Source organism: Monodelphis domestica, chromosome 7, assembly GCF_027887165.1.
Source record: "Monodelphis domestica isolate mMonDom1 chromosome 7, mMonDom1.pri, whole genome shotgun sequence".
Classification (NCBI taxonomy): Eukaryota; Metazoa; Chordata; class Mammalia; order Didelphimorphia; family Didelphidae; genus Monodelphis; species Monodelphis domestica.
In genome coordinates, this window is record NC_077233.1 from 61,751,469 (window position 1) to 61,777,299 (window position 25,831).

Here is a 25,831-nt window from a genome sequence, read left to right on the forward strand (position 1 = left end):
TTCAATTTTCCCCCCACTTATTCTTATTCTTCTTTTAAAAACAAAGAAAGAACAATGAAATATGCACAACTTAGCAGTTCTATACAAGACGTCCTTCAGCCTGAATGTTGTGGAAGACAGTAGGGGAAGGAGGCTGGGGAAGGAGGCCCGCGGCGGCTGGGAGCTTCTGTAGGGAGTAGATGGTCCCCCAGGCTGGAAGGCTCGGCTGCCACATCTATGCATTAGGGAAGAGACACAGCAGGATTTATGGGCCTTCGGGTTCCTTAACCAGGAATGCAGGGAGGAGGGTAGGAAAAATGCCTCCCGAACTAGCCCTCCCTTCAGAGGGAAGCGAAGATTTGGAAATAACCATTCGAGCCAGAAGGGCAAGCCCTGCGCCTGTCTCCTGCCTGGTGCACGCCCCCCTCACTGACCCCGACACAATGCCCAGGCAAGGCGAGAGCCTGGGCCCAACCCAGCGGGGCTCTAAACGCTGTGGCCAGAAAAGCGTCCACGAGAACCTCTTCCAAGAGCCAACGTGGCAGGAAGTGCACAGCACAGGAGGCGGCCCAACCTGGGGTGATCTCCAGAAGGCCCTTGAAGGCCAGGGAAGAGGCCCGGAGGCTCCCCATCACACACACGCCAAGTCCCACTAGCTCTTCTCTCGCTGGGGAAGAAGAGAGGAGATCAGAAATTCCCCGGAAGTCCCCTGTCCTCGCTGCCCACAAAGCGCACACATCTGGCCCTGCAGTCTCTCCCAGGGCCGCCTGTCTAGTTTTCAGGTCTGAGAGGGTGAGGGGTTCTGGGACATCTTAGCCACCAAACTTAGCAGCACGGGGACACCTGCCCCAAATAATGGCCTCAACGGCAGCCAGCTCTGGCCTTCAGATACCTCTTCCTCTGCCCATTCTCAGTAGGTTCAAGCCTCCATCCCCAGCGGGCTTCCTTCCCACCCATCCTCTCCCTTCACCCGGCTTTTTCCTCTTCTTCATCTTGGCCAGCTCTGTCTTGACTCGCGCTGGGCCTGTGCCCTCCAGCCCAACGGCCTCGGGACTTTGGCCGTCTCCCAGCCTCCTGCCCCCTTCCTGGCACAGCTCTTTTGCCACTCAGCTTCATCTCCTCTCCTACAAGCAAAGGCTTCTCCAGCCCTCCCATGCCTCCTGGATCAGCTGGCACTCACCCTGTCGGCTCTCCCCTTCCCTCCCAGGAGAAACTGGGAAGTGGTCATTCCCACCAGCTAGTACAGCCAAGATGGGGAGCGGGCAATCAGATCTGGGGCCCAGAGCCTGCCACTGGGGTGAGGGCTGGTCTTGGTGAGGAAGAGGCTAGAGATGTTGGAGGTGAAGGCTGCCCTCCTACTGGACCTCCAAACCCCTTCTGGGGGACGCTTTGGGAGGCAGAGGTCCAGGGAGCGAGGGCTCAGGCATTGATGGCCTTCCAGCGCTCACTGTCAGTGCTATTGATGCTGCCCACGTGGCAGGGCATGGAGACCACGTCGTCCAAATAGGCTGCTGTGTCAATCTGAGTATTGGAGTAAGAGCCAACGGGGGCATCGGGTCCCTCCCGGCGGGCTACGGCGTACGGATGTGGCAGGTGCACATCCGGCTCCTCTGCCTCATCCACTTGGCATTTGTATGAGAACAGGATTTTGGGCTCCGACCTGGAAGAGGAGGACACCGCACTGGCATTGGTGGGAGGCAGGGAATGGCGCAACCTCGGGCAGAACTCTCCTGGCCCCCAGCATGGGCCGACGCCAGCCTGCCGCCTTTCACTTGGCCCCCAGAATGAATGGGAAGGCGCATGGGACGCCTTGACAGAGGACTGAAGACGGCCTGAAGAGGCAAGGAGAGGCCAGTCCAGAGGAGGCGCTGAAGTGGGAAAAGGGACCACACAGAGCTCGTGGGGCCAGAGCCCCCGGCTGACCTGTTCTCTCCCCTCCTCCAGGGTCAGCACCCATGCCCAGAGCACCCCAGACAAAGGAGGGGAGGCAGGCCTCATCCAAGCCCCCATGTTCTGTTCCCCAACACCACAGCATGAGGTCCTTGTCCACAGGCCCCCTCTCGGGGCCCTGCACTATCCCACCAGGTCAGACCCCCATGTGCGTGCAAGCATGAGCATGAGCATGAGCCCTCTCTCCCTCCCCCTCCCCCTCTCCCTTCTCTCTCTTCCTCCCCCTAACTCCCTCCTTTCTCCTCTCCCTCTCCTTCCTCCTCCCCCTATCCTTCTCTCTCTCCCTCTCCCCCCCTCTCCCCCCCTCTCCCCCTCTTCTCTTTCTGCCTCTCTCCCTCTCCCCCTCTCTCTCCCTCTCCCCCTCTCTCCCCCCTCCCTCTCCCACTCTGTCTCTCCCTCTCCCCCTCTATCTCTCTCTCTCCCCCTTTGTCTCTCTTCCCCCCTCTCTTTCCCCTCCCCCTCCCCCCCTCCTTCTCTCTCTCCCTCTCTCTCCCTCGCCCCCTTTCTCCCTCTCTCCCCCTCTCTCTCCCTCTCTCCCCCCTCCCTCTCCCACTCTCTGTCTCTCCCTCTCCCCCTCTATCTCTCTCTCCCTCTCCCCCTCTATCTCTCTCTCTCCCCCTTTGTCTCTCTTCCCCCCTCTCTTTCCCCTCCCCCTCCCCCCTCTCCTTCTCTCTCTCCCTCTCCCTCCCTCTCTCCCTCTCTCTCCCTCGCCCCCTTTCTCCCTCTCTCCCCCTCTCTCTCCATCTCCCCCTCTCTCCCCCCTCCCTCTCCTACTCTCTGTCTCTCCCTCTCCCCCTCTATCTCTCTCTCCCTCTCCCCCTTTATCTCTCTCTTTCTCTCTCCCCCTTTGTCTCTCTTCCCCCCTCTCTTTCCCCTCCCCCTCCCCCCTCTCCTTCTCTCTCTCCCTCTCCCTCCCTCTCTCCCTTTCTCTCCCTCGCCCCCTTTCTCTCTCCCTCTCTCCCCTCTCTCTCTCCCTCTCCCCCCTTTTTCTCCCCCCCTCTTCCTCTCTATCTCTCTCTCCCCCTTTGTCTCTCTTCCCCCTCCCCCTCCCCCTCTCCTTCTCTCTCTCCCTCTCCCTCTCTCTCCCCCTTCCCTCTCTCTCCCTCTCCCCCTCTATCTCTGTCTCCCCCTTTGTCTCTCCCCCCCTTCCTCTACCCCTCCCCCCTCTCCTTCTCTCTCTCTCCCTCCCCCTCTATCTCTGTCTCCCCCTTTGTCTCTCCCCCCTCCCCCCTCTCCTTCTCTCTCTCCCTCTTGCTCCGCCTCCCCTCCACTCCAGGAGATGAAGAGCTGCTTTTCCCCCAAGCGGCCACAGGGTGGCAGCTGCATCCCCAAGATCCAGGCCTGGGGCGGCTGCTGGGCTCAGGGCACTCCTCCCTCCAGGGCCATCCCTGCTCCCCCCCACAGAGGGGCTGAGCCACTCACCCAAAGAAGCCCTTGAGGAAGGCCACATAGATGAGGGGGGCGAAGAAGCTGAAGTAGAGGAAGGTGGTGGCGTCCACACAGCTGGGAGAGGACGGACAGGGGTCAGCGTGGGGTCCCCCAGGCCCTGGGGCTGCCCCCACCCCAGCCTCCCCTGCCCCGACCTCGCCGCCTCCTACCAGAGGCCCTCGATGATGTCCGCGCAGAGCAGGGCACTGCCCAGGCCCTGGACCAGGTTCAGCAGGGCCAGGATCCCCGCATAAATATAGAAGCTCTTCCGGGCTGCGGGGAAGGAACAGAGGAGAGTTCAAGGCTGCCCCCCGCACCCTCTCCATCCCAGCGGGGAGGGAGGCTTCCCAGCGCTCTGGGGCCTTCACGGGAGGCCGCTGACCTCCTGCGGTGGCCCTGGACCAGCCCCCCCGGCCTGAGCGCAGCTTCTTCCTCTCTGTGCAGGGCCTGGCTCCAGGACAGCCTCAGAATCCTCCCCAGACAGGACCCCGCAGCCCTGGGGGGCGCTTCACAGCCCTCTGGGGCTCCACGTGTACAGGGAATTCCGGCCGCTTCGCTCATGGTCCCGCCATTTCCCTCCCTAACCCGGCAGGGCGCCCTCCCGGCCTGCTCACAGGGCAGCGAGATCCGGTCTCTCAGAGGCGTCTTGGGGAGGACGACGACGAGCGAGTAGACCTGGAGACACAAAGCAAAGGCAGGACGGGGGTCTAAGGAGTGGGCCGACAGCAGGCGGCCCCGGGAGGAGGAGTCCTGGGCTTGGCACCCGGAGAGACCCCGACAAGCCCTGGGCACAGGCCACTCTAGGCCTCTGTTTCCCTCCCCCGGAGACGAGGACCACGATGCCTGCATCGCTGTACCCCAAGGCTTCTGGGAGCAAAGGGGAAGAGCCCGGGAGGGGAAAGGGGCCTCCCTCGCCGCGGCCACCCTTACCAGGAAGAAGAAACAGGAGCTGGCGAGCCAGAAGTGGCGGCCCCCGTGCCCGTAGATGTTGAAGTCGTTGGCGGAGAGGTGGGAGTCGGGGTACAGGATCTCCAAGGTGCCCTGTGCAGCGAGAGCAGAGGCGGCTCACGCGCGGCCTCCTTCTCCCTCCTGCCCACCCTGCATGGGGCCGGAAGCACTGACCCTCCCTCTGCCTACCACCCACTAGGACACGGAGGCTTGAAAGGTGACCGAGCTGGTCGGAGGAACCAGGAAGGGAGGTTTGGGAGCGGCCCCCAGGCCTCCCCTCCTCTGGGACTCTTGCATGCCCTGGGGCACTGCTCTGCTCCAGGGCTCCCACCGGGAACCTCTCCTTTGGATAGAAGGGCAGCCGGAAGCACAGGAGCAAGAGGAAGCTAAGCTGCGGAAACCCTGTCAGAGTCCAAGCCCGATCCAGAGGCAGACACAGGCCTTTGCTCTTTGTGGCTGAAAATACTTGGGTCGAGAAATTGGAGGTGGTTGTTTTTCACTTAGAAAAAAGCCGTTCCGTGACTTTCGGTACCACCGTACAAATAATGGGGAGAGCGTCTGTCTCTTACCCAGCTCAGGTTTCCATTTAAGAGGTGAAATATTTAAATCTCCAAATAAAAGGAATTGGCATGGTCTACGTTTTCAAACCTGCACTCAGGCAACCTGCCATACAGGCGGTAATGTTTCTAGTTCCCGTCAAGCTAGCCTGTTAGAGGCTGCATCTAGACAACACGCCATCTCCCACCACCAGGTTTTTATCCACCTCTACAGCAGAACATCCTTAGCTTTTTCAAAGCCCAGTTCAGGTCTTCCTTCCTACAGGATGCCATTCCTGACACCCCAGTTAGCAGTCTTTGCCTCTGAAAATTACTTTGTATAGACTGTATTTACTTCACTGGGTTTGCTCTGTGTTTACTTGTATTCCTCTCTAAAGCCAAGAGAACACCCTGTCAGGAAGGCAGGGCCTAGCTCATGTCTGTCCTTGTACCCCACTTCCTTGCACACAGCAGGTGTGTCATAAATGCTGGCTGCAGTTGTTCTTGTCTCCGCCCTCCCCAGAGTTCCGCTGCCATTACCTGCGTGGCTGAGTAGGCCAGGGACAGCACTGTGGTGATGGCCAAGACGCGTTTGACGCTGGATTTGCTCTCCAGGTGACCTGGAAGAGGACCCAAATGGCGGTGAGGGCCATGTCCACGGCCAAGCCAGAGGGGAGTGGGAACACCCTCCGCCCCCCCAGAACCTCCATCCCTACCGAAGGCGAGACCCAGAATGATCACGCTCAATTCAATAGCCAGAAGGAAGAAGCGTGTGATTTCCCACAGAATCTGAAAAACACGAAAAGCCGAGGAAGAAGGAAACCAAAGAGAGTCAGCAGGGCCCAGCGAGGGAGCCACGGGGCCAGGGTCCTCTCTGCGCCCCAGCCTCCTCCCCTGCTTGCCCTCTCCCCACGTGCCAGGCCCACGGCCTCCTCCCTCGCCACATGTATGTATGCACATGCACACACACACACACACACACGGACACACAGGCACAGACACAGATGTACACACAGACACACGCATAGGTGCATGCACACACACAGACACAAAGGTGCATGCACACACAGGCAGACAGACACAAAGACATGTGCACACACAGGCATACAGGTGCACACACAGAGACAGACACAGACATGCACACAGGCACACGGGCACACACACACAGGCACACATGCAGAGACACAAGACACACACCCACAGGGGCACAGGCAAGCACATGCACCCTCCCTAGACTACTTCCTGCTTCCACTCCCCCAAACCCAGGGTGCACCCCCATAGCTGGCTTGTCCTTTGTGGCCAGACTTACCTTATCTGCCACAGTGGCTGCATCAGAAGTGCTGACAGTCATGGAGACCACGGCCCGAGCAATGCCCACCAAGGCCACCACAAACACCTGTGGGGAAGGCCATGATGATTAGGGCTAAGGATGTCCTGTCCCGAGACTTCCTCTGATCGAAGTCAGGAGCCAGCCTGGCTGCCTGTAGAGTGAGTCTGAGCCAGATGTCTTCTAGCAGCCCTTCCGGAAGGCCGGGGGCCTGGAGAAGCAAGGGCACCCAGAACTGTACCAGCCCTCTGACTTTACCTCTTTGGCCACTACTACAAAGCCCAGGCACCAGAGGGAGCTAAAACCAGGTCTGCCTCAAGGAGTCAAGTGAACACAAAAATGCAGGAAATATAGAGACATGCCAGAAACACGAATGCCCGAGGAGACAGTTGTCTGAACGTTGCTACTTAATGGAACCCAGTGGGACAAATACAGAAAGGCTTCATTGTGGAGGAACTTCTAGGGAGTTATTCAAAGTTGGGTCATGATTTGATAAAATGCCCTAATAAAGGTGCAGGCATAAGTCACATCAGGGAACAAATTTCCACCAAATTTGCCACAAAAAGGGAAAAGTTACACTAACATGTTATATATGGAGTCAGAGAGCCTGGGTTCAAATCCTGACTGCCACTTGTGTGACTTAAGAAAAGCTTTAACCACTATGGGCCTCAGTTTCCACAAATGCAAAATGGGAGAGTTGAACCAGATGGCCTCTAATGTCCCCTTCCAGCTCTCAGCTTAGGTTACAAGGGCCCAGAGTTTGAAGAGTCCAGCAGATGGCCTAGCAATGAGGGCCTCATTTGTTCACAGCATCATGGTCATGAATGGCACACATTTATTGAGGCAGGGAAGTGTTTAAAGTATTCTTACAGGCACTTATCTGGCACAAGTTAAGTCAGGGACTGGGCCAGGCCATTGTAGAAAATGAGCTGGGCTTTATAAGCCAAGGAGACCCAGGGTGTGTAGGTGCAGGAATCACTCAGGGCCCTGAGTCCACAGGAACTTACTTTGGCTTGGGGAGGAAGGGAGGAGTGATGAACACAAGGAGGAAAACTGTCTCCTGTCCTCTAACAGGGGCACTAACACACACACACATATAACCACACACAGCAAGGCAGCAAAGAAGAAGGAGCCTTGGCCTGGGCATCAGGGAGCTTGGGCTCTGATCCTGTCTAGTCACATCTCTGCCACTCACTTGACCTTGTATAAGTCACTTCCCCTCTCCAGATCTCAGTTTCCTTATCTGCAAAATGAGGAAATCATCCGTGTTCTTTTTACTTAATGGGCTTGCTATGAAACCCCTAAGGTAAAATGCTAGAAACATTGATGAAGTGTCTACTATGTATCACACTGGAGATGGGAAGATGAAAAACATCATCTCAACCCTAAAGAAGCTTATGGGGATGTATGATGTTCATTATGAATGCAAGGAGCAAGTCATGGCCCCTCTCTAAGCCTCAGTTTCCTTAGCTGGAAAACGGGAATGCTATTTCTTCCCCCACCATCCTCAGGTTGTTTCAAGGAAGGTGCTTTGGAAACCTTGACATAGCAGAGAATGGGAATAGCTACTGGAGATGGCAGCAATTCTTCAAAGCCTCTGCTCCCAACACCAAGCAAGGCTGCAAACAGCTTGGCATTTGTCTGCAAGGTTAATAGATTGACCTTTAAGAATTCCTAAAGCCTTCTGTACCCTGCAAAGTAATGTTTCACCCAGTGAGCAACAGTGAGCAAAATTAATCAAGAAGACATATTTAAATCCTTCATCAGACACTTGCCAGCTATGTGACCCTGGGAGTTGTTTACCCTCACTGAACCTCAGTTTCTTCATCTGTAACTTTTTTTTTCTAGAACACTTACCTTCTGTCTTAGAACCAAAAACCCTAAATGTGTATTAGTTCTAAGGCAGAAGAGCAATAAGGGTAGGAAATGGGGGTTAAGTGACTTGCCCTGGGTCACAAAGCTAGGAAGTGTCTGAGGCCAGATCTGAATTCATGACCTCCTGTCTCTGGGCCTGGCTTTCAATCCACTGAGCCACCCAGCTGCTCCCATCTGTAACGTCTAAGGTACCTTCTAGCTCTTGATCTATGAACCTTATTCTAAGGACACTCACCCACACGTGTCAGTTTAGTGAGAAGGGGCTAATCTCAGGATAATTCAATCCCTATCCAACTGAATTTGGAGGTAGGAATCCTACGGTAAGAGAATGCCTGGGGTCTGGAGGTTCTGGAAGAAAGGGAGGTCAGTGCTAAGGACCAAGACAAGAGCAGCCTAGAAATGGCTTTAAGAGTGGGCTAAGAATTTGGTGGCTAGTTCTTAAAGGTTCTTGAAGCTCATCCCCCAAGGCACCAACAGCTCACATAATGATACAACAAAACTGTCATGCGTGAATGCAATGGAACAGTACTGGACACAGACATACAGACAAAAAAGTATTAAGTGCTTGCTATGTCAGGCACCGTGCCAAGAAGATGATCTGAAGATATCTGAAGATAACAGAGAAGCATAAGAAAATATGAGTTGATGCAAAGTGAAGTAAGCAGAACCAGGAGAACAATATATATGATAAGAGTATAAAGAACCTCTCCCCAAATTAAAACCAAATACTGATTATCCACACCAAGCTTGGATGCAAAGGAGGGGTGAGAAAATGCAAGCCCCCCCCCCCACACCCGGTTTGGTGAGAGGGGAACTATTTGTGTGGAACACTGCATGTGCTTCAGTCTCAACTGACACACTGGCTAGTTTTGCTTTCCATTTAGAGGAATGGGGAATAACATAGTAGGAAATGAAAGTAAATACTAAAAACAAAAGGTATGGAAAAAATTTTGGATAATTAGTTTAAACAGGATCTGCAATTTCATAGGTCATAGTTCATACAATACTCAGCCAGGGAATGCAAGTATTATCACAGTTCGATCTTACTGAGAATGAAATTGAAGGTCAGAGCTTAGCACTGTGCCCAGCACACAGCAAGCACTTAATAAATGTTACTGAATTGAAATCCATCCAACAAGGCCCCGTAGCAAGGAAGGGAGGAAGCTGGGACTCAACAAATTCAGTGTGCTCTCTGGGGTTGGTATGTGGGTATGAAGGCCAACTGAGGGGCTACCTCCAATCCTTGCTCCCAGCCTCAGAGAGCTGTTTCCTGCTGCTCCCAAGCTCAGGGATATAGAAAACAACCATTTCATAAGCCCTTACTGTGTGACAGGCACTGTGCTACAGAGCTTAATAAATATTATCTAATTTGATACTTACAACTACCCTGGGAGGTAGGACAACCATTTTGCAGTTGAGGAAACTGAGGAAGACAGAGGTTTAAGTGGCTTGTCCAGGATCCCATAGCTAGTGTTTGAGGGTGGATGTGAATTCAGGCCTTCCTACCTCTAGCTGCCACCAAGAGACTGGAAGGAAATCAAGCCTTAACTCCCCCTCTAGCTCCTACTGGCACCATCCCTCCAAGAGAATCCCATCAAAGCAATAAAGAGGTCTCAGATGACAAAGCCTTGACCCCTACCAAAAACCTAAGGCAGGATGCATGATCCTAACTCGGGATCATCCCTCCACCCTTCCTCTCTCCAAGTCTTTAAAAAAACAATAGCAGGACAAGAAGAATTATGGATCCCCAAACTATTATTTGATGGGAGCAACCCACAGGGTTGTATGTGTATTATCATGGGGTCCCAATGGAAGGAATGCAGAGTTTAGAGGTCTCTTACTTCCAGGAATTAGTGAGCCCCCAAAGACTACCTGCTCTTCCAGTCTGCTGAAGCCCATGGTTATGAAACTGCCCAGACAAGACTTACAGCCCTGGCAGAGAGGGAGTGGGACAAGAATAAGCATTTATTATGAGCCGCAGTATGCTAGGTGCTTTACAGACATTAGCTCCTTTGATCCTAGAGGGAGGAGGCTCAGAGAGGGATCTGAGACAAGGAAATCTCCTGAGATTGGCAAGTGAAGTTTAACATCGCTAAGTCTCAGATTCCTCAACTATAAAATGAAGTGGCTGGCCTGGCTTGGCCAGAAGGCCCTTCTGTGATCTTCTGGCAGCGTTGGGGGGAGGGAGGGAGAATCCCAGGACTCACCAGGATATAGAAAGTGGTAAAGATGGGGCTGGAGGTGATGCGTATCTTGGCCCGAGCCGATGGCAGCTTCCAGAGCAGGAAAGTGAAGAACAGCACATTGGGGATTAGCAGCAGGAGATCCCAGTACCGAACCCTGAGCCACATGCCAAGACTCAGTTAGGGAGACCTGGGCTACTCCTTTGATTCCCCACCTCCCATCACCATAATGCAGACAGAACCAGGCCTGCGTCCCACCTGACCCATCCTTGCCCACTGCAGATCCAGGGCTTGAGTCCCTTGGGAAGCAGACTCCACCAATCCTAAGTCTGGTCCTCCAACATACATTCAGAGTGCCCCTCCTTCAATCTGGCAGACTCAGACCTGGATGTACACACATCCATACAAACTAAGTCTGCCCTCCTCTGGAAGAAGACTGAGCTTGATCCAGGATCATTTTCTAGTGATCCGATTCACAAGTAATTGATTTTGTCCTGTCACTTTGTCTGGGAACTCAGTTCAGAATTCAGCTGGTTGGCAATGAGTTACGTTTAGGAATCCAGCTGTCCCACCAAGAGTTATGCTGGCCTTGGAGAGTGGATGAGAAGAAAGGTGAGCCTGATATCTTTAGCCATCAAATTGTCCTTCTAGGATATCTGGTTTGCAATCCAAAAATCTGGGCTGCTATCTCACTCCTGGATTCTAACAACTGTGAATTTTAAGATTTTACTCCACCCTGCTTAGTCTTTAGAATTTTAGCAACCAGGAATGCATATACCCCCACTTAAGGATCAAGTGTAGGGGAGGAAGGACTATGACCTGCGTGTGCTAGCAAGTGACAAATCAAAAACAACTGACTGACCCCCTGGGCTGTCCAAAGCAAAGTTTAAGCCACCATTGGTACATGTAAGACACAGGAAGTGATGTAAAGAACTGCCTTTATATTTCACGTCACTTCCTGTGAGAGGGACTTGGCCCTGGAACTCGACTGGGGAGGAGCTCAAGCTTGAGCTCCAGCGTGAGACCTCAGACTGCTTCCCTTAAACAGTCATGTGAGTGAGAAGGCTGACTCCCCTTTCCTTGGCTTTTCTGCAGGTACCAGTCTCTGAAGAGGCCAATCTCTTTGCTGAGACCTCGGAACTCCTGCCTGGTTCAGACCAGGCCAGGAAAGCTATCCTTCCCTTTTTCCTCTCTCTCTCTCCCTCTCTCTCCCTCTCTCCCTCTCTCTCTCTCTCTCTCTCTCTCATTTCTTAATTTCTTCCTTATATTGTAAATAAAACACCATAAAATTCCTTTCTGACTTGAATATTTCATTGGGATTTAGAATTTAAATCCCTGGTGACCAACTAAAAATATATTCAATCCAACCCTAGATTTTACCCCTTAAACAACAGAGCCCATCTTTGTCTCACTGGAAAAGAAGATGGATCACTGCTAGCCCCAATGTCCAAACTTTCCAACCAATCCCATTGTTCCCTGTGCCTCAGTTAGGCTACCAACCATCATTTCCTCAATTCATAATGCTACCAATCTCATAATCAATGAGCTGATTTTTGCTCTGTTCTCTATTCTATGTCTATAAAAGTATCTTGTGCCCCCACTGTGGGGCCTTATTGGTGGGTAGCACCTCCATTAATAAAACATGACTTTCCAAAGAGAAGCCTGCCTCAAGATATCTATTTGGTCATAAACTTTACCGTTCCACCTGCCTACACACAGACATCAAGGCCCATTCTCTCCCAGATGTTCAAGAAAAAGCTGCACCTCAGCCTCATCCACCCCAGAGTCCCAAAGGGTGCAACTCCCTTCAGGCAAAGGCCATCTTGGTCTGAACAAATGCAATGGCTCAAGGAAGGGTGTGGATGGCAGACCAACCTGGCCCTTGAGCCCCAGGGGAGTTTCTACAGAGGAGATTACCCACCCCAAACAGTGGCCCAGAGACCCCCTTCCCCACCTTACCTCCACTCTACTTACCGGGAGGTGCCAATGTCTTCATAGAGCAGAAGCAAGCACCTGTGTGGGCTGGTGATGTTGGGCAGAGAGGTTGGGGCTGATGTGGTGGTATTGCTACTGTCCCAGGCCACCATCTTGTCTTTCCTCTAGTCCTAGGATCAGACCAAGAGAGGATGGGATTAACCACAGAAATGGGTACAAAAGTCTCATTGGCATGTGTGTATCTGAAAGGCGGACTGTCTGTAGTTTGCGTTCTCTCACTCCTTGTCCCATTAGGAGAGTCCAAAGGGGAATAGATGGTCCTTTCCGCATTTAGTGGGAGGTGGATATAGAAAATGCCAAATACTGAGGGAGAAGAAGGCCAGTGGTATAGAGGCAGCAGTGGTAGAAAAAGCCTTGAATTTGATGTCACAAGGTCTGAGTTCAAATCCTAACTAACTACCACCTATGAGGCCTTGGGCAAATCACTTCCCCTGGATGGACCCAAGTTTTCTTTGTAAAATGAGGTTGTTGGACTAGCCCCAAAAGTTCCTTACAGCTCTAAATCACAAGACCTTGACGGAAAAGGGGGGAAATGCTGGGCAGGCAGAGTTGCAAAAGTAGTGAGATGGAAGAGAATGAGAGCCACTTCAGGTAATGATGGGGCCCATAAGAATGGAAGGCACATGGGTCAGCTAGGGAGCAGTGGACAGAAGGCCACGGCCTGGAGTGAGGGGAATTTGGGTTCAAATCCGAACTCAGACCTTCCTCGCTGTGTGACCCTGGGCAAGCCATTTAACCCTGATTGCCTGGCCCTTGTCCTTCTGTCTTGGAGTTGCTTCAAAGACAGGAAGTCAGGGTTTATTTTAAACAAAAGGAAAAAACGAAGAGTGGAGGGAACAAAGGTAAGGAGATGGGAGAGAATAGCACAGGCTCAAAGAGCTTACATTCTCCAGGCAGTAAGAGGAGGAAGGAAGGGACTGAAAAAGTTACACAAGAAAGTAGATACAAAATTATTTCAAGAAAATGGTCACAATGGAGGAGCTCAGGAAAGGCCTCCTGGGCATGCTCAGACAGAGACTTAAGATTCTAAGAGGCTGACGTCACAAACTACTTGGGATAAAACCATGGCGACAGGAGATGCTTTGTCCCAGAAAGGATGGAGAGCGGATGACTGGGACCAAAACTAGAACTGTGTACATAGGATGTTTTCTCCTGGGACTCGGCTTTTTAGTTTACATAATTCCTGATTACTGGGCTTACCCGCTCCAACAGTTCAGCAAGTTAAATGGAAACCGAAGCTAGGTAGGAAGTCGCATCTAATTTGTATATTCTGTTCATTATTTGTGCAACAGCCCCCAAATTCAGGAAACTTCTTTTCTAAGTAAAAAAAAAAGGCAGCCCAAAGTTTGTTCCACCACAGGCATGCATGCCATCCCATAAGGCCGAGTTTTGATGTCTGACAGATCTTCTGTGTCCTTCATCCATTTTCCCCGTATCGCCCTTTTCTGTCCCCTCACTTCAAAAAGAAAGAGCACATTAGGGGGGGCAGCTGGGTAGCTCAGTGGATTGAGAGTCAGCCCTAGAGATGGGAGGTCCTGGGTTCAAATCTGGCCTCAGACACTTCCCAGCTGTGTGACCCTGGGCAAGTCACTTGACCCCCATGGCCTAGCCCTTACCACTCTTCTGCCTTGGAGCCAATACACAGTATTGACTCCAAGATGGAAGGTAAGGGTTTAAAGAAAAAAAAAAGAAAGAGCACATCAGAGAGCTAGATTTGAAAGGAAGAGAAGGATTTTTTTTTAAGCATGTAATTATAGGATTTTTGAGCTGGAGCAAAACTTCAAGACAAGCCCAGCCTTCTTTTATAGAGGAAGGAAACTGAGGCCTAAAGAAGGGAAAAGACTCACCCAAGGTCACACAGCGAGTTAGGGGCTGAGCCACGGGCCAGGGTCCCAAATCTAGGGCTCCTGATGGTGAGTCCAGCTCTGGGGAAGGGCCTGGTGCTCTCCCCCCACTCTGGTAACTCCGTTTCCAATAAGTACAGTCAGAGAGGTGCCCCGGGGGTTGGCGGAGTGGACAACGGGTCAGTCCGGTTCGGGTGGCTTCTTCCACTGGGAGAGCTGAAGACAGGTCAGAGGGCGGGGCAGGCAGAGAGAAGGCAAAGCATGGTGTGGAATGTGGAAAGAGGCAGCGAGGTGGCTCAGGGCACCGAGTCCTGCGCCTGGAGATCCAGCCTCAGACCCTTACTAGCCGAGTGACCCTGGGCAAGTCCCGTCACTGCTATTTGCCTCCCTCTCCTCACCTGTAAAACGGAGATAATAGTAGCACCTACCTCCCAGGGTTGTTGTGAGGATCAGATTGAGATCATAGTTGTGAAGCACTTTGCAAACCTTAAAGTATGTCAATGTTCATTATTGCTGTTATTAAGAAGAGATGGAAGGGCAAACTGGATAGCTCAGTGGATGGAGACAGGCAGTCCTGGGTTCAAATCTGGCCTCAGACACTTCCCAGCTGTGTGACCCTGGGCAAGTCACTTCACTGCAGCTATAAAAATGAGTATAATAGGGGGCAGCTGGGTAGCTCAGTGTTTTGAGAGCCAGGCCTAGAGACGGGAGGTCCTGGGTTCAAATCTGGCCTCAGACACTTCCCAGCTGTGTGACCCTGGGCAAGTCACTTGACCCCCATTGCCTAGCCCTTACCACCCTTCTGCCTTGGAGCCAATACACAGTATTGACTCCAAGACGGAAGGTAAGGGTTTTAAAAAAAAATGAGTATAATAGCACCTCCCTCCCAAAGATTTTATGAAGATCAAATGATATATTTGTAAAGTACTTTGCAGACCTGAAAGCGTTCTAAACACGCGAGCCATCACAATCACTATCGCTATTAGAGGGTGAAGGACCAGGGAATCCATTCCTGAGCCACCCCAACCCGCGAACGCTGCCTGCTGGGGGTGGCCGTGGTGGAATCTCCCTGGTAAGTGGAGCACTGGAGGGTTAGACACGCAGCATTCAAGTCTCGCGGGAGCTTTCGGGGAGCGATGCTACTGAACAGGAAAGGGCTCGAGGGCTGCCTGGGGAGCGGCCGGGCCCCCAAGGGAGGGAAGCCCAGCAGGAAAGAGAGCCTAAGTGGGCCCAAGGACGAGGGTTGTGTTCAGGCCTGGGGAGCCCCAGGGGCCAAGCATTGGGCCCCATCTGGGAGAGCCCGGAAGAGAAGGGGGTGGAGCCAGGAGGGAGGCCAGGGGCTCCCAGTGGCCTCTGAGAGCTGTGAGGGGCCGCAGGCGCCTTTTCTCTCAGCCCCTCCATCTCACAGACGGCCGGCGGAGGCCCGCAGCGTTGTGACGTGCCCAAGGTCCCCCCGACAGTGAGCCACAGGGGCAGCAAGTGCTCCACAGCCATCATGAATTACCCACAAAGAGCCTTCAGCCTCAGGGGCGGGGGTGACCGCACCAGTGTCAGCAAGTACAAAATGAAGACGGAGGAGTGCTGAGGAGGCCGTGGGGAGGGCAGCACTGAATCCACCGGGGCCTCCTGCAGGAGGGGTGCTTGAGCGGAGCCTTGAAGGAAGGACTCTGCAGGCCACGGAAAGGAGGGAGGGCACTGCACGGGGAGGGGGCTGTGCGGCCCAGGCAGTCCACGAGTCAAGAGGGAGGTCACTAAGGGGCAGCCCTAGAGCCTGCCCCAGCTTCCCACAAGGCGGCCTTGGGCAAGATCTCTGACCTCCCTGGCCTCAGTTTCCCCTCCCCGTCTAGCATGGGAATCCTATGTAGGAGAGAGTCGACTACAGGGATCACCTGTCCAAGCTCCAGGTGTTTACAACAAAGCCCATAAAGGCTCAGAAATGACCTGGTTCAGGGCATACCAGAGTCACTCTGCACACCTAATTATGGCCTCCAGTGCCAGCTTCCCAGCACACTCTGTGGGAAAGGCCCAGGACTGACCCCCAGAGAATAAGAAACAGGAGCCAAGTGGCCACCATCATGGACCCACCTACCACCATCATGGACCCTCCCAGGCCCCTGCCACCATCATGGATCCTTCCGGGCCCCCTGCCACCATCATGGACCCTCCCGGGCCCCCTGCCACCATCATGGACCCTCCCGGGCCCCCTGCCACCATCATGGACCCTCCCGGGCCCCCTGCCACCATCATGGACCCACCTACCACCATCATGGACCCTCCCAGGCCCCTGCCACCATCATGGACCCTCCCGGGCCCCCTGCCACCATCATGGACCCTCCCAGGCCCCCTGCCACCATCATGGACCCTCCCGGGCCCCTGCCACCATCATGGACCCTCCCGGGCCCCCTGCCACCATCATGGACCCACCTACCACCATCATGGACCCTCCCAGGCCCCTGCCACCATCATGGATCCTCCCAGGCCCCCTGCCACCATCATGGACCCTCCCGGGCCCCTGCCACCATCATGGACCCACCTACCACCATCATGGATCCTTCCGGGCCCCCTGCCACCATCATGGACCCTCCCAGGCCCCCTGCCACCATCATGGACCCTCCCGGGCCCCCTGCCACCATCATGGACCCACCTACCACCATCATGGACCCTCCCAGGCCCCCTGCCACCATCATGGACCCTCCCAGGCCCCCTGCCACCATCATGGACCCACCTACCACCATCATGGACCCTCCCAGACCCCCTGCCACCATCATGGACCCACCTACCACCATCATGGACCCTCCCAGGCCCCCTGCCACCATCATGGACCCTCCCGGGCCCCCTGCCACCATCATGGACCCTCCCGGGCCCCCTGCCACCATCATGGACCCTCCCGGGCCCCCTGCCACCATCATGGACCCTCCCAGGCCCCCTGCCACCATCATGGACCCACCTACCACCATCATCAACCTCCCAGGCCACCTGCCTCAGATGCCATTTTTCCTCTGTCCCTACAACCCTATCACCCAATAGCCCCAGCCCACAGGATGCCCACGGCAAGGGCAGACTTGCTCAGAGTTCAAATTCTGCCTCAGATACTTATCAGCTGGGTTAATCTCACAGGGCTCCATCATCTCCTGTATAATTGGGATAATGACAGAGTCCCCTTGGAGGGTCAAATGAGGGAATGTGTGTTGTCAAGCCCTTTCTAAGATTCGATCCATTCTATGGATGTTAGAAATATGACTACAATGTAAAGGAGAGTGGCCTAGTGCCTGGAAGCTTTAAGCAAGTCACTCCCCCTGCCCTATGCCTCAGTTTCTTCATCTGTAAAATGGGCATCCCATGAGAACACAAGAATATGATGGGCCTGGCAGCATCTGGGGGCTCCCCAGCTAGACGGTAGAGGCCTTTCCTTACAAAGCTCCCTGCCTGCAGGCTCCAAGGAGAAAGGATGAGCTGCAAGAAGCCTTCAAGCCAAATTGAGGCGCAGGAAAAGGAACAAAGGAGTGCGAAAGGTGGCCTCATCCCACAAGCCAGCCCTGGGAGGCCCAAGTGGCCGAGGCTTAGCCGTGGATGGACTGAAGTCAGCTCCCTGGCATCTGTGGGCACCTGCCTGGCCTGGACCAGAGGAACAGGAAATGCCCCAGGAATCCGAGAACAAATAAATTCCGGGTGGCTGGGGCCTGGTGACCTGCCGTACCGGCCTAGTGACTAGGACCAGGCACCGGGCAGAGGAGGGTCAGCCCACCCCAAGGATCCTGGGCAGCTCCCAGCCCCCCAGCCCTGATCCCCAGCACCTGCAATGTCGGGGTCCACGTACACGAGGGGATCTCTCCTGCTGGGTCCTCATCTGAATCCCAATCCCCCAAGAGACTGAAGGTCAGCTTCTGGAAAGGAGAGAGAAGAGAAGATACCAGGCCCTTCGGGGCACGGACAGATACGCAGGCCGATTCGCGGGGCTTCTAGGCGAGGTCAGAACTGTGGACTGATCCCTGCTAGGCAAGGGCTGGGACAGAGGTGGGGTTCTCCATTGCAAACACCTTCAGAAGTGGCACGTGAAGGTGACAGCTGGGTGCTTCAGTGGACTGAGAGCCAGGCCTGGAGATGGGAGGTCCTGGGTTCAAATCTAGCTTCATTCATGTCCTAGCTGTGTGACTCTGGGGGAGCCACTTCAGCCCCATTGCCTAGCCCTTACTGCTCTTCTGTCTTAGCACCAAGACACAGTATTCATTCTGAGACAGACGGGAAGGGTTTAGAATTAAAAAGGAGTGGCAACTGGAAGGCTAGTCTTGGTACCGGCCTGAAGGAAGTCTGCTGGAGCAGTCGGGCCAGAAAGAGAACGGGATGCCATCCCCCCACAGCTGCAGCAAGGGGCTCCCCCTACCACGGCGGCAAACAGGGACCCCCCCATGACAGAACGTCATGTATTCCACTGAGAAGCTGCCTCTCCGAGCCAGGCCCCTAGAGGAGTGCCAGGGACAGGCAGTCACCTCTGATCGCTTGCCTGGAGGTTGACAAAAAACAACCAACCTGCCTGGAAAGGTGAGGCTGACCCTCCTGGGACCTCCACGCCTCCGCCTCCTCGCACAGTATGGGAACAAAGAATCCGTGGCCAGGCTGCAGTCGGGGAGAATCAGATTTCCAGAGCACCAGCTGGCCAAATTGGCCTGGGCCCAGCTCCACAGGTGCCTGCCATTTTGCTCTTTGCAGAGGCTAGGGATGCTTCTGCATCAACACCGTTTAATACCAAGGAAGCCCCAGGCCTAAAAGAGATCGTCTAGCCTGTGAACTTGGCTCTGATCGGAATACCTTTTTTTTAACCCTTCTGGTTTACAATACTAAGTATCAGTTCCAAGGTAGAGGAGCAGTAAGGACTAGGCAATGAAGGTTAAGGGACTCACCCAGGGTCACCTAGCTAGGAAATATCTGAAACTAGATTTGAACCCAGGACCGCCTCTCTCTAGGCCTGGTGCTCTATCCAATGAGCCACCTAGCTGCCCTTCTATATATCTTTTTAAAAAATATTTTGCCAACTGTACTTCAACACAGTTTCTTTGGAGTGCGCCGTATTATATATAAAAACAGGATTCTGAGAAGAGATCCACAGGCGTCACCACTGTGACCAACAGGTCATTAACCCAAAAAGCTGAGGAATTTCACCGACGAGGAAACTAAGACTCCAAGACCAGAAATAACCAGGAAGAGCAAGATTCAAAATTCAGGTCCTCTGACTTCCATCCAGCTGCTTCCCCCACTGGAGAGGCCACGGGCCGCCTCTCCCTGTGGCCTGATCCTTTTAAAATTCTTGGGCTTTACCCCGGCTCCAGGTTTATTTCCTACGCTACAAATGAATGTACCCTCTGGTTTGCCCCTAGAACAAGCCTCCGGGGGGCTTTCAGAGCTGAGCCAAAAGGGTGGATTGGCTTTCCTTTACTACACTGGGGGAGCCGGGGGCAGAGGGGACAACGAATCAGGAGACGAAGCCACTTCATGACGACCTTGTAGGCCTGAAGAAAACGCCACGTAGGCTGGGGGCTTCACACCCATCGATCGATCGTCTCATTTGCTCTCCTTCGCAGCCTGGGAGGCTTGTGGACGGCTGCTAAATTCCTAAGGAAGAAAAGCCAGGGGAGCCGAGGACAGGAGGGAGTGGCAGCGAAGAGGAGGGACAGCTCCGGGATCTCTTGGAAAGGTAACCCGGCCAGAGCTCACTGGACTGGACATGTCACACAGCAGCTGGGCATCTCATACGGCTCCCACAAAATAGCTGTGAAAAGGGGGCCAGAAGAACGCTAGTGTACCGACTAACATCTCCTGCAGGGGCTGAAAAAGCAAAGAAATCCTACAAATGAAATCGACCAAGTCTTGGACATTCAGCGACTTCAACACACAGAAGGAAAGAAATGGTGAAAGTGAAAACCACAATAGAAAACCTGAAGAACAAAGAGAGCCAATTCATGCCTGGACATCATGAATACTTTGTAGGGGAAAAGAATCTGGGCCGACTAGAAACAGCAAGTGCCAAACAAATACTGAACCGGATCTGGGGTGTCATCAGGTCAGGAGTCCTCTCCATACCATTCTGAGCCCAGCCAGGCCTGGCCATCCTGGGCCACAAGCTTGCTATGAGGCGGTCATCCTGGGAGCTGGGGGCCTCCCTGGGTTTCTCCTGGCTTTTTACACTTATTGGTGGAGGGCTCTGGCTGTGTACTTTTCGCCCTTCCTTCATGCCACATGATCAGAGCTTTGCTCTCTTTAGGGTTCCTTACTGGCTCCACGTCCCGTCCTGCTCACACTTGTCATGAGCCTCTGGGCCAGCCTCATTTCAATTCTCCCCAGGTCATGGAGCAACACTAGTAGCATACTAACATTAAAAAGATGGGCCTTCACTTCCATGGGAGCCTGGGGTCAGTACAAGAGCTCTGCAGCATCCTGAGAACTTCCTCTAGCCTCTGGCTTCTTGTTCAGTTTTGGCTCAATTTGCCATCCATCTGGATTTGGTGTCCTCCATCTCTAGAATGATGGACAAGCTCTCTGGAGGGTCCATCCAAACACACATCCAAACACACATCCAAACACACACATCCAAACACAGATTGAAACCCTTCATCCACATGGTCTTTCCCGTGTGGATGGTTAGGACCAAACGCTTTTGAACCAACTGACATCTTCCAGGGGTTTGCCATGCTCTAGGCTTAATGCAATCAGGAAAATATCGCCAACAGCCAGAAGGATCCAGAGGACTGTACCCACCTCTGTAATTCCCTCTTTGACCTGGCTTCTCACTGGATCTCCACCATCTGCCTTTGGCAAGCTTACAGCTCCTTGTTTTATACTTCATTAATGTTTATGATGAGAGGCTCGCGCAGGAAGGAAAGGGAGGAAGAAGCCATTTATAAAGCCTCTACTCAATGCCAAGCCCTGCGCTAAGTATTTTTAAAATATTATCTCTTAATTCTCACAACAACCCTGGAAGTTAGTGCTAGTATTATCTCCACTTTTGACGATGAAAAAACTGAGGCCAAGATTAAGGGACTTGCTCAAGGTCACTTGGCTAGAGTCTGAGACCAAATTTGAATTCGGGTCTTCCTGACTCCAGGCCAAGTTCTCTATCCACTGTACCACCTACATGTCTCACTATCTTCCAAGGAATCTTTGGCTTTTAATAGGAGGCTGGCTGGGAGACAGACACATTGTTGAAAAAGGATCCGCAAGACTGTTTTGTTCCACCAATTCGAATACCTTTCGCAATCGATAAATACTAAGTACAACAGGATCTCATATTCTGTACATCTTTCAATTAACTGTGAAATGGTAACAATGTGGTCCGTGGTTAAATATTGCTTGCCAAAGTCAGCAATGGCACTTAAGAGAACTAAAGAGATGAAGAAAGCGGCTAGATTGGAGGAAGTGGATATAGAGAAGACCCAAGCTAGAGGGGACTTGACTGAAAGAACCTTGAGGGGTCACTATACAGTGTCTGAAGGAAGGAGAGACAAATACATGGAAAAATCTTTGATTTCCTTGAAGCTACATCTACCGTAATTTGTCAAAAGCATTCCCTGATCAATAGGTACCCACATTTATCTAGTTTTTTGCTACCACAAAAACCTACTTTGAATATTTTCGGCAAATACAGGACCTTTTTGCCTTTGATTTTCTCAGGGGAAATGCCCATCAGTGTGATTGTTGGGTCAAAGGGGATCACTAGTTTAGCAACTTTTCTCACATAATTCCAAATTGTTTTACAGAAAAATTGGACCAATTCCCAGCACCTTTAATGGAGGATGTCTTCTCATAGCCCTCCAGCACAGATTATTTCCATCTTTATCATCTTTACTAATCTGAGAGGAGTTAAGTGAAGCCTCAGATTTGTTTTAATTTATGCTAATTTTAAGCAATTTTCCATGAGGTTACTGATGGGTTGCATTTCTTCTTTTCAAAACGGTTTCTTGGTGCTCTTTGTTCACTTACCCATTAAAGTTACATGTTATCATAAATTAGTGTTAATTCTCCATATTTAAATATCAGACTATTCTAAAATGTTTTATATAAAAAAATCTTTTCAGATTCTAAGTTACTCATTTCATTCATGAAAAATATTTTTTAAAGTTTATATAGTATCTATTTTATGTTCAATTATTTCCTTTATCTCCCATTTAAGAATTTTTATCTAGGGCAGCTAGACTCTCTAGTGGATAGAGTTGAGCCTAGAGACAAGAGATTCTGAGTTCAAATTTGCCTTCAGATACTTCCTAGCTGTGTGACTCTGGGCAAGTCACTTAACTCCAATTGCCTAATCCTTACTGTTCGTCTGCCTTGGAACCAATTCTAAGTCAGAAGGTATGGATTTTGGGTTTTTTTGTTTTTTTTTTTTAAATAATTTTATCCCTAGTCTTAGCTTTGTAAGATTCCTTCTAATTTTATATTTTTCTAATGGAAACTTTTTCTATTTAGGTCATATATCCATTTGGAGGTTGTGATATGGACAGATATAATATGTGCATATGGTATATACCTGTTTGATCATATCTACATTTGTACATATTTTATATGTACAAGTATATAGTACATGCCATGTATATATACATACACACACACATGGTATAAGATGTGATCTAGTCCTATTTTCTGCCAAGCTGCTCTCTTGTTTTCCTAGCAGCTCCTGTAAAACAGAGGCAGGGTCTTCCCCCAGAAGCCTGAGGTTGGATATTTATAAAACACTGGGCTAATGTGTTCAAGTACGTTTAGGTCTTACTTGTTCCACTGATCTACTTTTCTATTTTTTTTAAACCAGTACCAAATTGCCTTGATGACTATGGTTTGGTGATATGATTTGAGACCCTGTAAAAATGCTAGGTCCCCTTCACGCCATCTTTTTTCATCATTTCCCTTGAGGTTCTTAGCCTTTCAATCTACCAGATTACTTATAGTTATTTTGTCTAAATCTATGAAGAAGCACTTCAGGGCTACTGGTTGGCATAGTATTCAGAGCCCAAATGCTCAATTTTTACATTTAGGGAGCACACTCATTTTTATTATATTGGCATGGCCTAGCCATGTGCAATGAATCTCTTTCCAATTCCATAAGTCTCCCTTTATTTTGGCAAAGAGCACATGGGAGACATTTATTAAAATGGTACGTGTGTCTCAAAAGGTTAACTCCCAGGTGTCTTAGGCAGGTTGTGGTGAGTCTGAATGGAATTTTTCTAACTCTTCTTCCTGAGTTCTGTGGGTGATATACAAAAAGGTTGATGAGGTCCAAGAGTGCTACCAGAGATGTGGAATTTAATGATGGGGCCAGGGCTACTTAGCTTCAAACATAGAGAAGTGGATGGGGAGGAGGCAGGGGCTGTTGTCTAGTCAGCTACAATAGACTCAGACAATTCTCTTACCAGCTGTGAAAGGGAAGGAGGAAGTTTCCAGAAAGAGACCCTGGTGGACAGCTAGTCCAGCTCCTTCCTTTTGCTGAGGTTAGGCATCTTGCCCAGGCACACAAGGAGTGTCAGAAATGGGATTTGAATCTGGATCCTTCAGAGCCAGTGATCTTCCTATTATATATATATATGCCACACTGCCCTGCATGGTTCTCCAACTAGCTGGCTTTCTCCAGGTGGAGGTGGGGGGTAGAGGTGTGACAAAGGGAGGGCTTGGGTGTCTCCAGATATAACCGGGAGAAGTGGGAGGGTTGGCAATCTCCAAATGTGATAAAGGAGGGAGGAGGCTCTCTCTGCAGAGGGAGGTATGTGTGTGGGGGAAGGGGGAAGGCACACTTTCTTCAGATTAGTCTGGGGTGGGCACTCTCTCTAAATGGGTCAGGGGGCTGGCATTCTTCAGATGGATGGCTCTGGGGAAATCTCTCCAGATGTGACAGGGAGAGGGGTGGCTCGCTATAGGTGTCATGGGGGGAGGCACTCTCCAGAGGTGACAATGGGGTAGTTCTCTCCAGATTGAAAGGGATGTCTCTCCACATGTGGGGAGGATGGCTGTCTAGATGGGACAAGGGGTAGGGTTGTCTCTACAGATGTGACATGGGGGGTAGCCCCTTCCAGATGTGACATGGGGGTTCTTTCCAGATGGGGGAGAGGTTTGATTCTTTCCTCATGTGACATGGAGAAGGGGGGGTAGTATGACTCACTCCAGATGGGGGAGGGGGGTTGCTCCCTTTCTGTGACAAGGAGGAAGCAAGTCCCCCCCCCCCAATCCATCAGTAATAAAGAGGGGCTGGTACTCTCCAGATTGGGGGGGGGGGGAGGCTTCCCTCTCTATCAGTGACAGGGAGGGAGCAGACGTCCCTGCACCCAGCTGTGACAAAGATTCCCTATCCAGCTGTGGCCCGGGGTTGGGGGCAGCCTGCCCACCTCCCTGATCCAGCTATGGCCCAGGGGGATTGGGGCTGGGGCTACTCCTTACCTGAACTCCCTGGATCCGTAGCCGCTCAGTGCCCTGCTTCCGGGTGACCCATCAGCCGCGGGGCTCCCCTACGAGGCCCTCACAGGCCCGGCTCCCCTAGAACCTCCAGCTCTTCCGACCCCGAGGACTCCGGAGGAGAGAAGGGGGAAGGAGGGGGAGGACGAGGACGAACGAACGGCTGGGTCCGCGCAGGGCAGGGACCGTCGCCAAAGAGGCTCACCTCGCGGGCACCGAAACGCAGAAATTGTGGAAGGAGAAAAGAGGTGGGTCTGCCTCTCCTGAACTCCCGGCGTCTGGTCCGGGGACAAGCCTAAGTGCAGTCCGCGCAGCGGAAGTGAACTGGGGGGGGGGGGGGGGGGGGCGGTCTCTCAGATGACCTGGGACTACGAATTTGTCTGTCATCCCAAAGTGCAAGGTCCGTCCCCGCCTCTCTATCACAGACTAGCCAATAGGGATGAAGCACTCTGAGGTCTAGGCTTAAAAGAGAAAGTAAATATCAGAAAGAACCAATAGAAGCCACCGGGGGCGGGACGGGTTAGTTCTGTTCTTAAAGAGACAGTTCTCTACAATAAGACCATCCTGCCCACCTCCTTGGTAGCACCTAGATATGCCATTCCACTTCACCCCTTCCTGGAGCTGGGTCATGTGATAGGTCCATTAGCACAGAAAGGGACCTCAATGGTGGTCAGATCCAACCCCTTTATAGTACTGACAAGGAACCTCAGACACTAAGAGAGGTGGGGAACCTGGATTTTGAATCCAGGTCTTCTGAGTCCAGATGTGGCATGCTTTCCCGGGATCGCCATATGCCACTTCTTTTGGTTGTTTATTTTTTATAATTTTTGTAAACACTTATTTAGGAAGTTCCCTTGCCTTCCGCCACTCATGGAGAAGGAAAATGTTGCCCATTATACATGGGAAGTCATGCAAAACATATGTCCATATTAGTCATGTCACACATACAGACACATGGGAGAAAGAGTGCTTCGATCAATACTCAGAGTTAGGCAGTTTTCTCTCTGGAAGTGGTTAGAATTTTTCATCAAAAATCCTTAAGAATCATGGGCAGCTGGGTGGTTTAGTGGATTGAGAGCCAGGCCTAGAGACAAGAGGCCTAGGTTCAAATCTAGCCTCAGACACTTCCCAGCGGTGTGACCCTGGGCAAGTCACTTAACCCCCATTGCCTAGCCCTTACCACTTTTCTGCCTTGGAACCAATACACACAAGGGAGGTAAGGGTTTTAAAAAAAAATTCTTAAGAGTAATTTTTGGATGGGGAGAGCTGTGTGGCTCAATAGATCAAAGAGCCAGGCCTAAAGATAGGAGGTCCTGGGTTCAAATTTGACCTCAGGCATTT

At 52.0% G+C, this 25,831-nt stretch overlaps 1 protein-coding gene across 9 annotated transcripts; it reads right to left on the reverse strand.

Annotated features, from left to right (window-relative positions):
• Positions 1-24,913, reverse strand: TPRA1 (transmembrane protein adipocyte associated 1). 9 transcript variants are annotated; one of them, XM_056804736.1, is made up of 13 exons: positions 24,476-24,811; positions 17,883-17,949; positions 12,201-12,331; positions 10,251-10,383; positions 6,151-6,237; positions 5,558-5,630; positions 5,382-5,461; positions 4,288-4,398; positions 3,972-4,032; positions 3,528-3,630; positions 3,352-3,432; positions 1,428-1,639; positions 1-214 (listed from the first exon to the last, which is right to left on the reverse strand). In XM_056804736.1, exons 3-13 carry the CDS (start codon positions 12,311-12,313, stop codon positions 96-98), a joined length of 1,173 nt encoding a protein of 390 aa, XP_056660714.1. In that variant the 5' UTR covers positions 12,314-12,331; positions 17,883-17,949; positions 24,476-24,811; the 3' UTR covers positions 1-95. The 9 variants fall into 9 exon arrangements, with proteins under 9 accessions (XP_056660714.1, XP_056660711.1, XP_056660712.1 ...); XM_056804733.1 differs by having other exon boundaries at positions 17,860-17,949; XM_056804734.1 differs by lacking the exon at positions 17,883-17,949.
• Positions 24,914-25,831: the final 918 nt, after the last annotated feature.